This window comes from Saccopteryx bilineata, chromosome 7 (assembly GCF_036850765.1).
Source record: "Saccopteryx bilineata isolate mSacBil1 chromosome 7, mSacBil1_pri_phased_curated, whole genome shotgun sequence".
NCBI classification, from domain to species: Eukaryota; Metazoa; Chordata; class Mammalia; order Chiroptera; family Emballonuridae; genus Saccopteryx; species Saccopteryx bilineata.
In genome coordinates this window covers 73,307,961-73,327,097 of record NC_089496.1, presented here as the reverse complement: position 1 = coordinate 73,327,097, position 19,137 = coordinate 73,307,961, and the positions used below count along the sequence as shown (strand labels likewise).

At 54.4% G+C, this 19,137-nt stretch overlaps 1 protein-coding gene across 1 annotated transcript; it reads right to left on the bottom strand.

Annotated features, from left to right (window-relative positions):
• Nucleotides 1–2,412: 2,412 nt before the first annotated feature.
• Nucleotides 2,413–19,137, bottom strand: FAH (fumarylacetoacetate hydrolase). Its single transcript, XM_066239142.1, has 14 exons — nucleotides 18,933–19,137; nucleotides 16,777–16,887; nucleotides 15,864–15,985; nucleotides 15,352–15,401; nucleotides 14,834–14,924; nucleotides 12,085–12,182; nucleotides 11,926–11,978; nucleotides 10,135–10,234; nucleotides 9,308–9,438; nucleotides 6,798–6,873; nucleotides 5,714–5,760; nucleotides 4,910–5,011; nucleotides 4,105–4,222; nucleotides 2,413–2,640 (listed from the first exon to the last, which is right to left on the bottom strand). Exons 1-14 carry the CDS (start codon nucleotides 19,011–19,013, stop codon nucleotides 2,561–2,563), a joined length of 1,260 nt encoding a protein of 419 aa, XP_066095239.1. The 5' UTR covers nucleotides 19,014–19,137; the 3' UTR covers nucleotides 2,413–2,560.

The window sequence follows — 19,137 nt, the reverse complement described above, 5'->3', positions numbered from 1 at the left end:
ACTGGGCTACAGCTTGGGCAGGAGCGTTGATCATCTACATGTGGTCACAGCCCCTGTTGGGTGACTCTTCTGTCACTGCTGCAGCTCCTGCTGGGTTCTGGGTACACGCCATCTTCTCTCTGCCACTTCAGGCCAAGGTTAGTAGTGGCCTCAAGCTGTGGCTTGTCCCTGGAGGTGTGCCATCCCCTTGTTTCCCTTAACCCTGCCCAGCCCCTGTTAGGTATTCTTACATTAAACCCTCCTCAGTTAATGCTTTTGGTGGGCCACCTTTTCGCTGCTAGGACGCTGACTGACACAGGTCCCAAAGATAGACTCCCCAGGAGGAGGGAGAATCTTAGCTGATGACCATCAATGACCTGAGGGTTGAGGGGGAGGGTTGGTGTGGCTGGGGACAGACACAGCCAGCCAGCACTGTTAGTGCTGAAGGCCTTGTCCTTCTCCATACGCTGATGCTGGGATCTAACTCTAGTTACGGTCTTAGAGACAATCAGGGTGTGTGTGGGAGGGTAGATCCTGCCCCAGACAAGTCACTGAAAGGTTTAATGTAAAAGTCTGGTAAAGGGGTTGTTTCTCCTGATAAGGAAGGTTCAACATTGTCAGCCTCATCTGTGCCTGCCCAAATGTCTCCATCCTAAGTTTTGGTTTTTTTGTGTTTTTTTTTCCTGAAGCTGGAAACGGGGAGAGACAGTCAGACAGACTCCCGCATGCGCCCAACCGGGATCCACCCGGCACTCCCACCAGGGGCAACGCTCTGCCCACCAGGGGGCGATGCTCTGCCCCTCCGGGGCGTCGCTCTGTTGCAACCAGAGCCACTCTAGCACCTGGGCAGAGGCCAAGGAGCCATCCCCAGCGCCCGGGCCATCTTTGCTCCAATGGAGCCTTGGCTGCGGGAGGGGAAGAGAGAGACAGAGAGGAAGGGGGGTGGTGGAGAAGCAGATGGGCGCTTCTCCTATGTGCCCTGGCCGGGAATCGAACCCGGGTCCCCCGCACGCCAGGCTGACGCTCTACCGCTGAGCCAACCGGCCAGGGCCTCCATCCTAAGTTTTGGAGTCCCTCTTACCCTAGCTGAGAACTTAACACACATAGTTAACTGGCACTGTAGCTCAGCAACCCAAACTTGGAGCAGATCCTCAGCCGTGTCTGTCCTGCGGCTAAGTGTACTTAGCGGCTAAGCGCAGCCAAGAATACTCTGCCTGCTGCACCCGTGCCTCCCAATTCAAGGTCTGGAGTGTGTCCTTCCTTTGCCCGAACTCTCCGGGGTGATCGTGGCAGTCAGCCTACCCCAGAACTATGCAATCATCAATATTCCCACAGAACTAAGGGCCAATGACTCTTTCCCTAACACCTTATTCTCGGCCTGCCTGCCATCCATGCCACCGCTGGCAATATTTTCAAAATTGTGACATTATACAGACCATGATTATCCCGTGTCCCTCAGCAAGGAGGGTACCCCCCTGCACATCAAATAGGCAACAGATTCAATTCCAGAATCTACTTTAAGAACCTGTTTCCTGAAACCGCTCCTGGTACCAACTCCTTTATCATCAGGAAGCAGGAGGTCTTCTCAAAGGCTTAATTGAAGAAGGTTTAATTTAGGGGTTATTGCAGGCAGGGTCAAGCGAGCCAGCAGGGGACAGGGAATAACCCAGGACTAATGACAACAAGCCATGACCAACCCTTGCTCGGGGAGGAACACTGAGGTTCCAGAATCCAGCAAGGGTTGTTGGGCTACAGGGAGAGGGACACAGTGGGACATACACCAAAACCAGAGCGTAACAGGGAAGGAGAGAACAGACGGTGACTTTTCCTCCTGTGGCCCTCTCTCTGCCTGGGCCCCCACCGTCCCGTCCCAACCGGAAGCCGAGGGGCATGAGCCTGGGTGACGTGGCCCACAGGGATCATCCTCCCAGGACACAGCAGCAGGAATGAAGACAGCAGATCTGCAGGGACCCAGGGAGAACACCTGCATGGGGCCCTGGGTGTTCCTGCCAACTCATCTCAGAGCACCCCTTCCTCTCCAGAGGAAGCAGCCCTGTTCTTAGAGCACCCCTTCCTCTCCAGAGGAGCACCCCTTCCTCTCCAGAGGAAGCAGCCCTGCTCCGGTCTCCAGCCTGCTGTCTAGCTGCAGATTTTGGACTCGCCGCACCCACAACCCCATGAGCCCACTTCTTAAACTATATCTCTGTCTATGCACGTGCCAATGGTCCTGTTTCTCTGAGGACCCTAACAGAGGCACCATTCTCTTCCCAGTTCCTGGGGAAAGGGGAGGCCTGGGGTGTCTGATGAGAAAATTCCACAGAGACCCTCAGCCTCACTAATGAACATAGATGAATGAATGTCTCCCAAGGAAGTGGTCCACGCCATGACCCACTGAGTTAACTCAAGGACAGAAGTGGATGTCACACACCATGGTAGCGCAGGCTTCTGAGCTCAGACACAGAGCACAATGGCTTTATTTATTACTGAAGGAAGAACCGGCCCATTGCCACGAAGGCGCCCCTGGTCCCCGGGGTGGGGGGTGGGGGCCCAGCCTTTTGTTTGCAGGAGGCCAGGGAGAAGCTCATGCTGGCGAGAGGGACGGCAGCACTTTCCCAGCACACTGGCCAAAGCCGATGCGGTAGCCGTCCCCTTGGCAGTGTCCTGGAACAAAGGAGGACGGGTCAGCGAGAGGCCACCAGGCTCACAGGAGCCGAGGCCCAAGCGGCCTCAGTGCTGCTCATCACACAGCTGGGCCCGAGGCAGGAAGGCGCTGTCAGGAATAATCACGCATTTTAAACAGAAGAATAGCCATCTATAAGCTTCTCGAAGCCACAGGAGCACTTGAGGTGGAACTCCGGGCCCACTCCACAGCCAGGGACCCTCAGCAACACCCCAAGGATGCTCCACAGCTTTCCATGTGGGTTTGGGTTCAAAGCCCAGGTCTGCTAATTAGCCTGAAGCAAGACATCTGAGTTCAAAGCCTGGCTTCTCCACCTATTGGTTCCATGACCTTGTATTCCCCTAAAACTCAGTTTCCTCATCTGTGAAACGGGTTGGTGATAGTAAGCACAATGCAGGACTGCTATAAAGATGCTATGACTACACAGAAAACTGAGAACAGCGCCTGGTCCTTGGTGAACGCTCACCGAAAATCAGCTATTGTGCTAATTATAAGCTGGGTGATGGGGGCCACTACTTTGAACTCTGAGCTCTGCCCCCTCACCTGCAAACAGGAATAACTGCCCTTATTTCTCAGGTACACGGGGATCTGATGAAATACTCAGGTGAAGGCCCCAGCATGATCTCCCCCACAGAGTAGATGTTCAACAAGCGTTAGTGTCATTCATTGAATTCCATTTCAACAAAAGTGATGGAAAGGCAGAGGAGAGGAGAAGCCCGTCCCTGTCCTGGAGGAGGGTCCGGCTCATCTAGACAAGAGTTAGAGGAGAAAAGTCTACAGAGTGCAGAGAGAGGAGCATGGAGGCCGCGGGAGCAGGAAGGAGGAAACATCTGAGCAGGGAATCAGTAGGTGGGTAGGAGTTCACCAGGGCATGCCAGAGAGGGGACAGCATGTGCAAAGGCACGGACCCAGGTGAGAGGCATTTCTTGCATTTGCTCAGCAACACTGTCGTGTTGGGCACCCTGAAGAGCCAGGTTACAGAGTTTGAACCTTATCTGTCCTTCTGGCCCTGAAGTTATGTCAGCACCACCACATCCGCTGGGCAGCTCTGCATGCTTCCTGATGGCAGACAGCAACTATACCCTCTCACTTCCCGTAACTTTGTCCTGGTGGGCAAAGCTGGCTGCCTCCCCATTTTACAGTGGGCATGACAGATGCCCGGACACAAGGTCTCTGTGCTGCAAAGTCCAGAAGGACAGCAATCTGATGCTATTTTATCATTCTGCCAGGGAGAAGGGGGACAAAGCGGGACACCCATGGCTTTTTAGGTCTGGGGATGTCAGGTTAAAAGCCCATGGTAGGCAAAGCTGGGACAAAAGACAGAGCAAGAGGACACAGCTGTGGGAATGCCAGACAGAGCGAGGCCAAGCTAGACAGATGGCTACATAGCTGACGGGACAGTGCGTGCAGGCAGGAGACAAAGCCACAGGCCTGGCTCCCCTCACCTGTTATGATGACTTCATCCCCGTCCAGCAGGAATTTCCTGGTCTGTCCATTCCCCAGCTCAATGGCCTTCGTACCCTTCCATGAAAGCTCCAACATGGAGCCAAAGCTTTCTGGCTCCTTCATAAGAGGAAAGGCAGAATGCATCACATGGACTTATCTCTTGGTGAGCCTGCTGGCTTCAGCATGGACAGGGCTCAGCAAGGCCTGGGAGACCCGAGCAGGCAGGGGACCCCATGTCTCCCAGAGACCCTGCTTCGGCGGAACCACTGCGGGAACACCCTGGAGGCTCAGCACGTGCCCCGGCCACGTTGCTCAGGGTTCGGGGAGTGCCAGACCCCTGCCTGCTCTGGAGGCTGTGGCTTGTCTAGCTACTGTACACCCGATACCCTCCCACTGGGAACAAGAGGCTGTAGTCGGGCCCTCGCAGGAAGGGGCTTGCACAGGCACCGCCCCAACTCCTCATCTCTAAGGTGCCGAGACTACCAGCGGCTGACAGTGGGGGTGGGGCTGGGCCACAGCAGTGGGACCATCTCCTCCTGGGAGGACGCAGTGGGAGACCATGACAACCACACACTACCTAGACCGACGTAGCCTCCTAGCCCTACGCCAGTCTCTTTGGCTCTTAGTTTGGAAAGGAAGCCCCTTCTACCCCCAGATGCGGAGGGAGCTGAGTAGACAGAGGTGTCAGACGCTCCCACCTGGGGCTGGACTCCCTTCTCAGGGTCTGCTGGGGGCCGTCCGGGCCGCATGGGAAGCAGGGGAACCCTCTCTACACGGGCAGACCCTGGGCAGCGAGATACTCACTGGCCCGCTGATGGTCCCAGAGGCCAGAAGGTCCCCCGGCCGCAGGTTGCAGCCATTGACGGAGTGGTGAGCGACCTGCTGCAGCATCGTCCAGTACATGTGCTGTGGGCGGAGGACAGCGGTGGGGACGGCCTCCCTCACGGGGCTGCTTCTCCCACCCAGTGGCCTCCTGGGCCCCCTCCCAGGCCCACACCCACTCTCCCAGGTTCCTTTCAGCAGTGACAGCGGTCCTCATGCAGAGTTCCCCAGGAACCTTCTTCCCCTCGGCTCCAGCCCTGCCCACCCCTCTCCTCCCAGAAGCACCCCCTGCAGGGCCGGCTCTGCTCGGAGCCTCCTCGGGCCGCCTGCTCATCTGTCCATAAGCGCACTCTGCCAGGCAAATACCCCTGAGCCCCAAGTTGGCCGGGTCCTCATCGCAGCAGAGGCTTCTCCTGAGCAGACCTGTCATTTATTCATCCTGGGCCTTGGACCAAGGGGCGTGAGTGAGGCCAGGCTGTGGGGAAAGGGCCAGGACGGTGCCCCCCCCCCCAGAGGCTCAGATGCCGCGTCCGTCCACGCTCCTCCAGGCCCACAGCATCTTAGATGTGTCACCCTTGGAGCCACACATCCAGGCAAGGAGAACGTCTGTGCAGCCTCCAGCCGGAGGGTCTCTGTGACTTCATGGCCTCTTTGGAAAGAAACCGAGCCATGGAAGCTCGGGGCCCATGGGGGACCCAGAATGGATGTTAACCCCGTTCCTGACAGAAAGAAAGAGTCCCTCTTCCCCTCACTTCCATTAGCAGTTCGGCCAGCTTCCACACTTACCTTAAAATTGGACCTGCACACGGTAGCTGCCTGGTTCATTCCCTCTCCTGTCGGAGACAAGCAGCATTGACAGAAACCCCATCTGTTCCTCAGGGAGAACAAACTACCTTGTCAGGTGAGTTTAGTGGCCAGAGCTTCCCACCGTCCAACAGGATTTAGCCTAAAGAGTCTCTGAGGCCCTGGCCGGTTGGCTCAGTGGTAGAGCGTCGGCCTGGCGTGCAGAGGTCCTGGGTTCAATTCCCGGCCAGGGCACACAGGAGAAGCGCCCATCTGCTTCTCCACCCCTCTCCCTCTCCTTCCTCTCTGTCTCTCTCTTCCTCTCCTGCAGCCGAGGCTCCATTGGAGCAAAGATGGCACGGGCGCTGGGGATGGCTCCTTGGCCTCTGCCTCAGGCTCTGGAGTGGCTCTGGTCGCAACAGAGCGACGCCCCGGGAGGGGCAGAGCATCGCCCCCTGGTGGGCAGAGCGTCACCCCCTGGTGGGCGTGCTGGGTGGATCCCGGTAGGCGCATGCGGGAGTCTGTCTGACTGTCTCTCCCCGTTTCCAGCTTCAGAAAAATACAAAAAAAAAAAAAAAGAGTCCCTGAAACAAGATCTCGCAGGCTATCGGAGCTGAGACCTCCACGGAGACGTGCCAGCCCAGGGACGGCAAATACAGGCGCACGGCCACCGCCTTCCCCGCCCCTTGCACACCCATGTCGCCTCTGAATCCTTGCCACAACGTTCCTGTCAGCCACGGATCAACTGGAGAAAGTGTACAAGATGAATCCTATTGCCATACCCCTAGGATCCCTTTAGAAGGCTAGGGCCACGTGTCCCCTGCTACACTCCAGTGGTGGCCGTGTGCCACTTCACAATTCCCTTTAACCATACTTACTAAACACCTACTACATGCCACATGGGCCCAGCATGGCTCCCTGTGAGCAGTGTCCCTCCCCTTCCTCTTTCTAGGAACCCACATGTCTCTAAGGCTGCAGCAGGCAATACCCCTTCACCCCAACCGAAGCTCGGGAGCCATCCGGTCAATAGCAGTTAGGCACATGTGCCACTGAGCCCTGGACACATCCTCCAACCCTATGACAGTACCTTTCAGGGCGACAGAGAGGTTGATGTCGAATGTGTAGGGCTGGTCATGGCGGAGATACGGCAGGGGCTGGGGGTCCTGCAAGGGCAGAACACAGCACAGAGGGTCACTGGCAGGGGCCCCTCAGCAGAGCACATGAGGTAGAAGGGGCAGCTTTCCAGGGACCCAGGACCATGTCTCTGGATAGTGAGAGGGGAGGGTGGTCATATCTGCCAGGCTCCAGGAGAAGCCGAGGGTTGGACGTCAGCAAGTCAAAGGTATAGGGGCCAAATCAGAGATGTCCCGGAAAGCCAGGGAGTGGAGCCCCAGGGAAGGGCGAAAGCAGGAGGGTCTGAGATAGGAAGCAAAGCAAGGCCTGTGGGAACAGGCCAGGGTGACAGAAACAGAAGGCAGAAGCAGGTGCGGCCAACAGAGGCTCACAGCCCTGACTTAACTCAGCACCCTCTGCGGAGGCAGCTTTGACAGCCGAGCTAAAAAGTCTGCATGTAGGCCAAAAGCCGTGTTTCCCCAGAGCACAATGCTCGAGTCAAAAGTGGTACATGACATAATTAAGGTGGTTTTATTTTAATAGTCAGATGTTTCTTCTTATGATTAACTTGGTGGCTAGGGATAGTGGTAGGGATGTAAAGTTCTTCTTTCTCATCCTTCTTCCTCCTCCTCCTCCTCCTCCTCCTCCCCCTTCACCTCCCCTCCTCCTCCTCCTCCTCCTCTTCCTCCTCCTCCTCTTTTTCCTCCTCCTCCTCTTCTTCTTCCTCCTCCTCCTCTTTTTCTTCCTCTTCCTCCTCCTCCTCCTTATTCTTCTTTCTTCTTCATTTTTTTTTATTCACTGAGAGGAGGGGAGGCAGAGACAGACTCCCACATGCACCCCAACTGGGATCCACCCAGCAAGTCCACTAGGGGGCCATGCTCTGCCCATCTGGGGCATTGCCCCATTGCTCAGCAATCTAGCTCTTCTTAGCGCTAGAGGTGGAGGCCATGGAACCATCCTCAGCGCCCAGGGCCAACTTACTCCAGTTGAGCCATGGCTGCAAGAGGAGAAGAGAGAGTAAAAGAGAAGCAAAAGGGGGAAGGGCAGAGAAACAAATGGGTGCTTCTCCTGTGCGCCCTGACCGGGAATTGAACCTGGGACATCCACATGCTAGGCCAATGCTCTACCACTGAACCAACTGGCCAGGGCCAAAGTTCCTTTCCTAAACATATTATTTAAGTTTTAGAATTGGAACTGGGTTAAGGAAAAACTCTAAATAAAGAGTAGTTCAGAACTGGCAAGAGTTGAAAAGGTTGTGCAGAGACGGTACCTGGGAAGGGCTGGTGTAAAAGGAGAAGCAAGAGCAGTGGCCTGTGCTGGACCGAGGTCCTGGGCCGAGGGGCTCAGAGGGCGTCTGGGAAGGGCTGGTGTAAAAGGAGAAGCAAGAGCAGTGGCCTGTGCTGGACCGAGATCCTGGGCCGAGGGGCTCGGAAGGTGTCTGTCTGGGAAGAGCTGGTGTAAAAGGAGAAGCAAGAGCAGTGGCCTGTGCTGGACTGAGATCCTGGGCTGAGGGGCTCGGAGGGTGTCTGGGAAGGGCTGGTGTAAAAGGAGAAGCAAGAGCAGTGGCCTGTGCTGGACCGAGATCCTGGGCCGAGGGGCTCGGAGGGTGTCTGGGAAGGGCTGGTGTAAAAGGAGAAGCAAGAGCAGTGCCTGTGCTGGACCGAGATTCTAGGCCGAGGGGCTCGGAGGGTGTCTGGGAAGGGCTGGTGTAAAAGGAGAAGCAAGAGCAGTGGCCTGTGCTGGACCGAGATCCTGGGCCGAGGGGCTCGGAAGGTGTCTGGGTGCAGGAGCACAGAGGGAGGCGGGAGTGGGGCCATGAGCAGGTGAGACACTCAGGTGAAGTGTGGAGGATGGAGTCGCATCACTGTATTGCAGGACTCTGGAGACCCAGGAAAACTGGGACAGGTCACATGCCAGAAACCAAGGAGGGAGTGTGTCTAAGAAGAATAGGGGGCTGCCAAGTGTCTACCCTGAGGTGGGCATGGGGCCACGCACTGGCCATAATGTCACAGGGCACTTGGTGAGGCCACAGGTAGTGATGGGGTGGGGGCAGCCGGCAGACCGTGACAGGCTGAGGAGTGAGGGTGAGATGGTGAGACAGGCCTGAACAGATGTCTGGGCTCCAGGACCAGGACCCACTGGTTGCCCAGCTCCAAAATGCATTCTACCAGTTGGGCTCAAGGGGGCGTCATTGCACACAAAACAGACTGCCTGGTAAGTTGTGCAATGTGGTGGCACTGGCAGGGACCTCTTCTGTCAACTAGCCAGTTCCCCTGACGTCGGATGATTCTAAAGGTTACAAAACTATGTGTTTTCCCCAAGAACTGTGGCGGGGGCAGGAAAAGCATAAGGCAGAATGATTGGTGCCTGCCTGGAGGTCACCTATGGGCAGCTGGGAGCACAGAGCTTCCCTCCTGACAGGTGGGCAAGCAGTCTCAGAGCAGAGGGGCCAGGTTTGAAGCTTCCTGCAGAAGCTGTGCTTACCTGCTCTGGGTTGGGCACCACAAAGGGCATGAGGGCATCCATGGGCACCACCCACGGAGATATGGTGGTTCCAAAACTCTTCCCGAGGAACGGCCCGAGAGGGACGTACTCCCACTTCTGAATGTCTCGAGCTACAGGAGAAGGAAGGGCCAAGTGGGGCTGATACAGGTGGACCATGGCCTCATCCCAAGGAGCCTTCCTCTTCTTAACCATGGGGCATAGATGCCCAGCACAGCCTCACTCACGGTGCTCTGGCCCCAAACAGGCTACCCCAGACCAAGGGGCAATAGCATTCCATTTCAAGGACAGAGGTCCTTTGGGGTCACTGTGCCAGGTTACAGCAAAGAGAAGGATGACTACAGAGCACTCAGGATCTCTCCCCATGAAGGAGAGGGACACACTCATCTGCAGAAGGCACCACCTGCCCCCTGCACGTGGCACAGGGGTTGAGACGGGCTTGGAAACAGGGCCGCTGAGTGTGAAATCTTAGCTCAGCAGCTATCTGAGATCTCTTTCTCTCTCCGCTCCTCATCCGTAAATGGGAATGATAATATCACCAGCAGGCATTCAGATAGGGCACATACATAGCGCTCACACCTATTAGCTACGACATCAACCTTGTCCCTGTTCAACTTAAGGAAACATTGTGGCTCAGAGCTGAGAAGTCTGTTTGGTCCCAGGCCACATTCTCAGCTGCTTTTGACCAGCACCAGACCCAGAAAACCATCTGGGTGTCTGTGAAAACGTCCCAAATACCCAGTCTCCACCCAGAGCAGAACGTTCGCCATGAACTCACCCTCAGGCTGCCCAACACCCACCACACTCACCACTCCAGTCGTTCATAAGGACCATCCCAAAAATGTGCTCATGGGCCTTGGAAATGGGGATTGGTTCTCCAAATTTGTTCCCAGGGCCTATAAAGAAAGCCTGACAGTATGGAAAGGCTGATTAGAATCTGGGGTTCACCCGGTGCCCCAGGTCACTGGCCTGGAGGGCAAAGGTCAGATACTTCCAAACCACAGCCAGAGACCAGGGCTGCGGAGGGGGCTCTGGCCAGGCTGTGAACGCAGTATTTCTAAGTCGTGAGGTGCACCTGGGGGACGGACGGCCACCGAGGGGAGGTGGGAAGAGCCAGCCCATGACCCTTCTGCATAGCCCTGAATACCAAGCACAGCAGTACCCCCCCACCTCCTGCTGTGTGTGCCTGCTGCTCTGCTCCTTCCCTGTCTCCCTCCCCCTCCCCATCTCTGCATTTCAGAATCTGACAGTTATGTGAAGCTTATGGACAACGATTAGAGTATCAAGGTTTACATTCATGCAAAAGCGAAAAGGCTGCCTCCAAAACGCAGATGAGGTGCACCCCACCCCCGGGTCCATCGCCCACTGCCTTGGAAGAAAAATATCACCAACACAATGACCAGGAACCAACGGAGTATCTAGGCATCCCTGGGGAAATAACTGGGCAATGACTGTCAGTGGCCCAGAATCGACTATGACATTTACAAAACCAGAATCACAGATTTATTTGTTCTGCGACAGTGTTTAAACATTGTGAAATTTTCATCAAGACAAAAAAACAAAAAAAACCCACACAAAACATCGCAAATCTTACCCCCATCCATCCAGTCCAGGTTACCTGTGCTCGCCCCTCCCGTCTCTGCACTGTGGCTGCCTTTTCTCCACCTTCCCTCTCTGTCCCCTGATGGAGACCAACACAGGAGAAGCACCTGCCTGCAGAACCCTCTGGTCGCCCAGAGAGAGGATTCTGGGTGAGGTTTGCCGCCTCAAACCCTGCTCTGTGGATCTGGGCTGGGAGACCTTCTCTGGGGTCACTACGGCAGCAGGAGGCAGCAGGCTGGCTCAAGTGCCTTGCTGGGCCTAGGGGAGTAACGGGCAGTGCCCAGACATTTTCTTCTTCTGGACGGAGTCCAAAAAATCACCGGGCAGACTAGACAGACGAGGAGCTCCTGCCTGCCTCCCACCAACCCTGATCTCCACAGCCACAACGCCGCGGAGGTTCCACACCCCTTCTCCTCCCCTGGGCGTGAGTGGACACCAGGAGCTTCCCCAGCCAGGCCTCAGCAAAACCCCGGGTGCTGCTATGAAATGCCCCCCATCAGCCCGCCTGCACTCCTCCCCTGGGCGTGAGTGGACACCAGGAGCTTCCCTAGGCCTCAGCAAAACCCCGGGTGCTGCTATGAAATGCCCCCTCCACCAGCCTGCCTGCACTCCTCCCCTGGGTGTGAGTGGACACCAGGAGCTTCCCCAGCCAGGCCTCAGCAAAACCACGGGTGCTGCTATGAAATGCCCCCTCCACCAGCCTGCCTGCACTCCTCCCCTGGGCGTGAGTGGACACCAGAAGCTTCCCCAGCCAGGCCTCAGCAAAACCCCGGGTGCTGCTATGAAATGCCCCCTCCACCAGCCTGCCTACACTCCTCCCCTGGGCGTGAGTGGACACCAGGAGCTTCCCCAGGCCTCAGCAAAACCCCGGGTGCTGCTATGAAATGCCCTCTCATCAGCCTGCCTGCACTCCTCCCCTGGGCCGGGCTCCCCCATCCGGCATCCGGCCAATCGTGTTTCTATAGAGCCCATGCCAATAAAACACCACCCCAGCTTACCATTTCCAACTCTATGTCCAAGAGTTTGCAGGCACCGTATACAGGAGGCTTAGCTGCACAAACACCGGAACAAGAGGCTGTTATGAGTGCCAGGCCAGGAAACTCACTGTGTGAAGACACAGAGCTATATGGGCAAGACCTGGATGTTGGAGCACTTACAGTCATCGGGTCTCATCTGTCCCATGGGTCTTCGAATGGGGGTGCCAGACACCACGACAGAAGAGGCACGGCCATGATAGCCCACAGGTAAGTGCAGCCTAACAAAGGAAACCGAGAGAAAGCAGGGTGTCAATGCTATTACATGGTGCAGAACACATGTCAACATTCTATTTATTTATTTATTTATTTATTTATTATGATCATTATTATTTTGTATTTTTCTTAAATGAGAAACGTAGAGGCAGAGAGACAGACTCCCGCATGCGCCTGACCAGGATCCACCTAGCAAGCCAACTTAGGGGATGATGCTCTCCTCATCTGGGGCACTGCTCGGTTGTAATCACAGCCATTCTAGCGCCTGAGGCAGAGGCCACGAAGCTATCCTCAGCGCCCGGGCCAACTTTGCTCAATTGGAGCCTTGGCTGCGGGAGGGGAAGAGAGAGATAGAGAAAAGGAAGAGAGGAAAGGGTGGAGAAGCAGATAGTCACTTCTCCTGTGTGCCCTGACTGGGAATCGAACCTGGGACATCAACACGTTGGGCTGACTGACACTCTACCGCTGAGTCAACTAGCCAGGGACCATGTCAACATTCTTAAAAATTAAAAATAAAAAGAAGTCGTCATGGGCCCTAGCTGGTTGGCTCAGCGGTAGAGTGTCAGCCCAGTGTATGAAAGTCCTGGGTTTGATTCCTGGTCAGGGCACACAGAAGTGCCCATCTGCTTCTCCACCCTTTCCCTTTCTCTCTCTCTCTCTTCTCATCCCTCAGCCATGGTTCAAATGGTTTGAGCAAGTTGGCCCCAGGCACTGAGGATGGCTCTATGACTTGCCTCAGGCACTAAAATAGCTCAGTTGCTAAGCAATGGAGCAGCAGCCCTAGATGGGCACAGCATTGCCCGGGAGGGGGCTTGCCGGGTGGATCCTAGTCAAGGCACATGCAGGAATCTGTCTCTGCCTCCCCTTCTCTCCTTTAATTAAAAAAAAAAAAAAAAAGGAATCATCATGTGTACATGGTTCAGAAACCAAAAAGTATTTCTATGTGTCCACCAAAAGATAAATGGATAAGAAAATGTGGTGTGTGTGTGTGTGTATTAGAATATTGTTCAGCATTAAAAAGGAAGGAAATTCTGAATCTTGAGGGCATTATGTTCAGTGGACTGAGCCCATCAAAGAGACAGAACTTGAGCATAGCCCAGTAAGACTCACTTGACTGCTGGCCCCCAGAGCTGTAAGAGAATATATTCACATTGTTTTAAGCCACCATGTTTGTGGTAGTTTGTTACAGCAGCAACAGAAACTAATACAGAGTGTATGTACATGTGTTTTATCCTTTGCCTTTTTTATAAAAGTGAGAACTCAACTTTACATAACACCTTCCCTTAATAAATAAATATATAATGGACACCCCTTGTGATCCTAAATCTCTCAACAGCTGTAAAACATCATCACATTGTGACTAGACCATAATTTTTAAACTATATATTTCCTCCACCACTAAGTGTTGAGATTACTTCCAGCTTTGGGCCATTAGAAACCCAGCAGGTAAAACAGCTCTGCTCTTGAATACAAACATGTCTGCAGGATAGACGCATGGAAGAAGTGAGGCTGAGGGCCAAAGGGTACGCACATTTTAAATTTTAAGTGTTTCTCTTTATGAGTTCCTGTACTTCTGTTTGGGTGAATCAGAATAACCAGATATTTTACCATCATAATAACGCATACATACATAAAATAAGCAAGGCACAGCCACAAGCCACCTTGCATCAAGCATCATGAGTTATGTCTGTTTGCTCTTATTCTGCAGAAGGAAGTGAGCTGCAGCTCCTCCATCGGCCTGGAGCCCACACAGGGCTGAAGTCCTGAATATCTGCCCACCGGCAGTCCTAGCTTGTCTTGCAGCCTCGGCCTTTCCGCTTAACTTCCCTGCTGTCTCTCCCCTTCTCCCTTCCTCATCTGGGTTCTCACAGACACTTTTCTTCTTGGCAGCACCCACCTGAAACTCTCACTGAAAGAAGGAAGAGCCTCTGCCCACCCAGAAACTGCATATCCAGATGGCACCTGGCCTGGGGTGGGCACGTGCCACTGCGTTTGGGTAACCATAACCGCCAGAGGACAACATGGAACAGACGGGCAAGGACCTTAACTAGGCCAGTGGCCTCGACCTGGGTGTTAGGAGACAGTCTCTGGCCCTGTTTGTCCTCAGCCAGGTCAACCCTTATCTGAGCCTGTTTTTATTCCTGCTGTGAAATGGGCTAACAGTCACAGCCTTGGCGACCCCTCTGAACTACTAGGAGGGTTGAGTAAAAGAAATGTAGCTCCCACGTTGAACTGACTGCGCTTTGAAAGATGAACAGCTCTGGGCACAGGTGAGGATTCTCACTCATCAGAAAGTTCTAAGTTGACGAATGCTAAGATCTAAGACTCTCCAATAGAACAACAGAATAGTGCTTATCAGTGAATGACTTCGGAGAGAGACATCTTGGTGACTCGGGATTTAATTCCAACCCCCCCACTCTCTAGACAAATAGAGCTTAAGGGATTGCCCCATGGTTCCACAGCAGGTCCAGGGTAGAGCAGAGTAGACCAGAAGCTGAGACCACTGTCTCAGAAGTGGTGACACATCATGGTCATCACTGTTTTTCCTTGAAATGGTTTTCTGAACCTAAGAGAGGCTTGGCAGCTCCTGGAACAGCATGCTGCTGGAAATGGGAAGACAGACTTTGAATTTATCAAACTCTGGCCTGGGACATACCAATTGGGCATCAATGCATTCTCCTTTCCCCTGAACATGATTCCGACGTTTATAGCGTGCTGCCGAGAGGAGTAGAAGTCCGTGTAGTCACCTGCGGAGGAAAGTCACAAGAGAGCCCATCAGTGACCCATACGTCTCAGGACCGAGAATGGACAATTCAAGGAATAGGATGAGAAGATCAAGGTAGAGGAAGCAAGAGAGCAAACTCCCTCTGCATCCCTTTCCGTGGGGCGGTGAGCAGGGGCTGTGAGAGCACACCCACAACATCTGCACTGTCCCACAGCTCAGCACAAAATGTACACAAATTAGCTTCACTAAAAATTTATTTCAGAACTCCCAACTGGGAAACAATAATAAATAAGAGCTCTGGCTTTCGACATGACCCGAGTCAGTGCTGGGCCTGAGTCAGTGATGGGCAGGGGTAACAGCCCCCGAGGCCCTCCCCACCAGGAAGCAGGGACCAGCCATCCTCGCCCACTAGGCTGCTCCCTGCATGTCCTAGTGACAAGACTACTCACCGATGGCAGCTGGAAGGTGCATTGTGGCAGAAGCCTGGGAGACGAATGCCCTGAAACAGAACCAAAAGATTGAGGGTCAAGCAAGTGGTGAAGTGAGGCGCTGCTCTGGGGGGTCTACCTGGAGGCTCAGCCCAGGCCATCCCAGAATCCTGCTCGTGATGTCCAGTGAGCGTCTCCAGGCCGGCCTGAGCCAAAGCGGCCACATCAGGGAGGGGTCCACCCACTAAATCTGAGAAACCTCTTCTCCGGGTCTACGTTCCACGCTAAGAAACGAGCTAAATTATTGCTACTCTGGGAACCAGACAAGAATGCGTATGATGCAGATGAGGAAGGAAGTGGGTCAGTGGGCCTGACCTGGCCTGGGTACTCCAGTCTACCCGGAGCCTTCCCACCTACATGCACCCTGGGCACAGGCTGCAGGAGGCCAAGGCAGTCCTGTGATGACTCAGAGTGGCCCTGAGTATCACAGCATTCTCTTCTCCCCACCCACTGATGTCTAACACGCTCCTCACCGCTGCCGAAGCTCCTTGTCATCTCTGAGCCTCGCTTGACTGGCAGACAGCAAATTCTGCAAGAAAGCTCTCGCCTCCTTCCAGGCAGCCTGACCCAGGCCCATGAAGCTGTTGAGAGTCGGCTAAAACGGGGAGAAAGAGGGTCACACCAGGGAAGTGCTAGGGGAGGCTGGCCTGACTTCCAGGACCCTGTCAGGCATCTTCAGGTCACTGACACTCTCAGGACTTTAACTATTAGCTCTGTCATCTGTTCATCAAGCTGGGGAAAGGAGTCACCTTTCCTGATGGGACTCAGACCCTCATGAAATCGCACACAACTGGCAAAGCCTAGGAGTTGCTATCTGGGTGCTGCTGGTGCAGCTTGGCCTGGCCTGTGGCTGAAGGTGGCTGTGTCCCTCCAATGGAGGCACGCTCCGGTCTGCGTGTTATTTCAGTCTATGCAGATCCCCTTCACATAGGTTAAAAAGAAGTTTCTTAGACAGTGAGGCATGACAGAAAAAGTACCTGTGGATTCTGAAGGCTGGAGTTACAGCCCCAGTTCCAATACTTGTAGCCACGTGACCTGGAAGAGTCATGTCTCATTTCAGATTAGACCCTCACCCATCTAATGAGAAGTCCAATTTCTACACCAGAGGACTACACTGTGAGGACTGGGTGAGAGAGGCGTGTAAAACTCTTGGCACATAGAGAAAGTCAATAAATAACACTTTCTCTCCTGACCCATAAGATCAGAAGATGCACATCAAAGCATCAGACCATCTACAGGAAAGTAAATTCACATCTTTTCCACAGGTATGTGTACTGCAAGCTGACAACACAGACGGCAACAGGGAGAGATGTCCCTTCGTTCCAGACTGTAGCCAGACTGGCAGAGCCACTGAGATCCAGGACAAGCCATGTCACAATGTCCTACCTGATCAAAGACATTCTGGTGTTTGGAGAGAACAGGCCCAGTGAAGAGGTGCTTAATGACACTGAGGTCCAGAATCTGGTCACCAATGGCTACTCCGATCCTTGGTCTGGGCTGGGAGGAAGATGGCATGGTTAGCACAGGGAAAAAAGCCTCAGCCTGGCTTGACTCATTTACCCAAAAAGTCTACTTAAAAGCCCACGGGCCCCCTGTAGATGACCATCCCTGGAGTGAGACAGAGGAAGTTGATCCTCAGCACCAAACCCTAGCTCCCTGTGCCTCCCAGTGGGTGGAAAGGCCTGCAGTGACAGCTTCAGATGAGGCCTGAAGGCCCCAGGCCTCCTGGAATGCTCAAGAGGCCAAGTACCCACCCAGCACTCTTCGCAGGGCAGTAGGAAGGAACTGCCTCTCCCAGATGTCCCCTGTGGCTACCCCTGCACATTCTCTTGTATATAAAAACAAAAAAGCACAGAGAGGTATCTGAAGGCCATTAGCCACACTTCTAAGAGCATTAATTCCAGAGTCCTGCGGAAAAGCAAGTCAGGGCACCCCACCTCCCTCTCACCAATGTTCCTGTCTCATTGATTTGTCCTCCCAGAAACAGTGAGGACAGGAGCGCCAAGGACAAAGTATCAGCAGGTGCCGTCGGCGGGCTGGCCGGCAGAGAGGGGAGGCTCACACAGTTAAGGTTTAACTTGCCTCCTATTGTGTTTGTGTCTCTCCCGAAGGTGGAGTATTAGCCTCTTGTGTGCTTGCAACATCTAGGCAGGCCTGGCAGTTAATTGTGAGACCACAGGTTGACTCTTCTAGACTGAGGCACTGGCTGCAGGGTGGCCCACTGAGGCCACCTCTTGGGGCCAACGGTCACCATGGGGGAAGGGAACCCACTTCCAGGAAGGGCTGACTGACAGCCGCGCTCTGTGGCAAACGCTTCCTGAGTGGGGTACAAGTGGAATCTGGGGTTCTCTGGTTAACCTTTAGAGTTGGGAGCAGACATCTAAGCAAAATTACAATGAATGTGCTTTCCCCACTCAGGGGCCATTTTACCCCCAATCGTTGATAAGCTTCATCTTCACAGATTTCCTTCTACCTCTCAGACTACACCAGAGATCTTCAACCAGTGTGCTGTGAGAATTTTTAAAACCTGCAATATCTATTTAGTTGGGGGCACTGGCCTCTTTCCTCTTAGACTGTCAAATAATAATAATAATTAAAAAACGACAATAGCCTGACCAGGTGGTGGCGCAGTGGATAGAGCCTCGGACTGGGACACGGGGGACCCAGATTCGAAACTCTGAGGTCGCCAGCTTGAGCGTGGACTCATCTATTTGAGCAAAAGCTCACGAGCTTGGACCCAAGGTCGCTGGCTTGATCAAGGGATCACTCGGTTTGCTGTAGACTCCGGTCAAGACACATATGAGAAAGCAATCAATGAACAACTAAGGAGCTGCAATGAAGAACTGATGCTTCTCATCTCTCCCTTCTGGTCTGTCCCTACTTGTCCCTCTCTCTCTGTCTCTGTCACAAAAAAACAAAAAAGACAATAGTGGTGTAGTGTGAATGGATCAAAATTATACCTATTGTTTTTTGTCTGATCGGCAAAATCTGTGTGCTGCAGAATTTTAGTAATTGGTTTATGTTTGCCATGAGACTGAAACAGGTTGGAAATCGCTGGACTACACCAAGTGAAAGTTGGGTTTTGCCCAAAGGGAGGCCCACAGCGGCTGCGGCTGGAGGCCAAGAACCTGACGTCTGACGCCCCCCAGCCCTGCGGCCTCTAAGCCGCTGACAACACGTGTGCTCGTGTCATCAGGCCCGGGGTCGGGCTCCGGCTGGCGCGGGAGGGCGGGAGCCGGCAGAAGGAGCGTCCTGAGGGAAAGGAGCGCGTCCAGATCCCTGCGGGGTCCCGGAGCCGAATCGGCTCAGCCGGGCCGGGGAACTTCCGTTTGCATTTAGTTATTTAGTTCTGCAGAAGCACCTAGAGCCCACGCCCAGCTCCTCAGGAGCAAAGCGGCCCAGCCCATCGCCCCACTGTCGCCGCAACCCTCCGGGGCGTCCGGCGAGCACGGAGAGGTCCGAGCGAAGGGTGAGGGGGTCCCAGGTGAGTGGACCCGCGTGGGGTCCGCCGGCCCGCCCGCCCGCCCGCTCCCTCAGCTCACGTTGCCTGTGGTAGAGAAGACGCCGTAGGGGAGGTTGTGGATGGGGAAGTCCGAGTCCTTGGCCACCGGGACAAAAGACATGCTGACGAGCTCGGGCCGTGAGCAAGATTCGGGACTCTGTGCGGTCAGTCAAGCTGGAGCGCTCCCCGGAACAGCCTATCAGCGCAGCAGCCCGGATGGGAAGGGACCTCGGCCCCCTGAATGC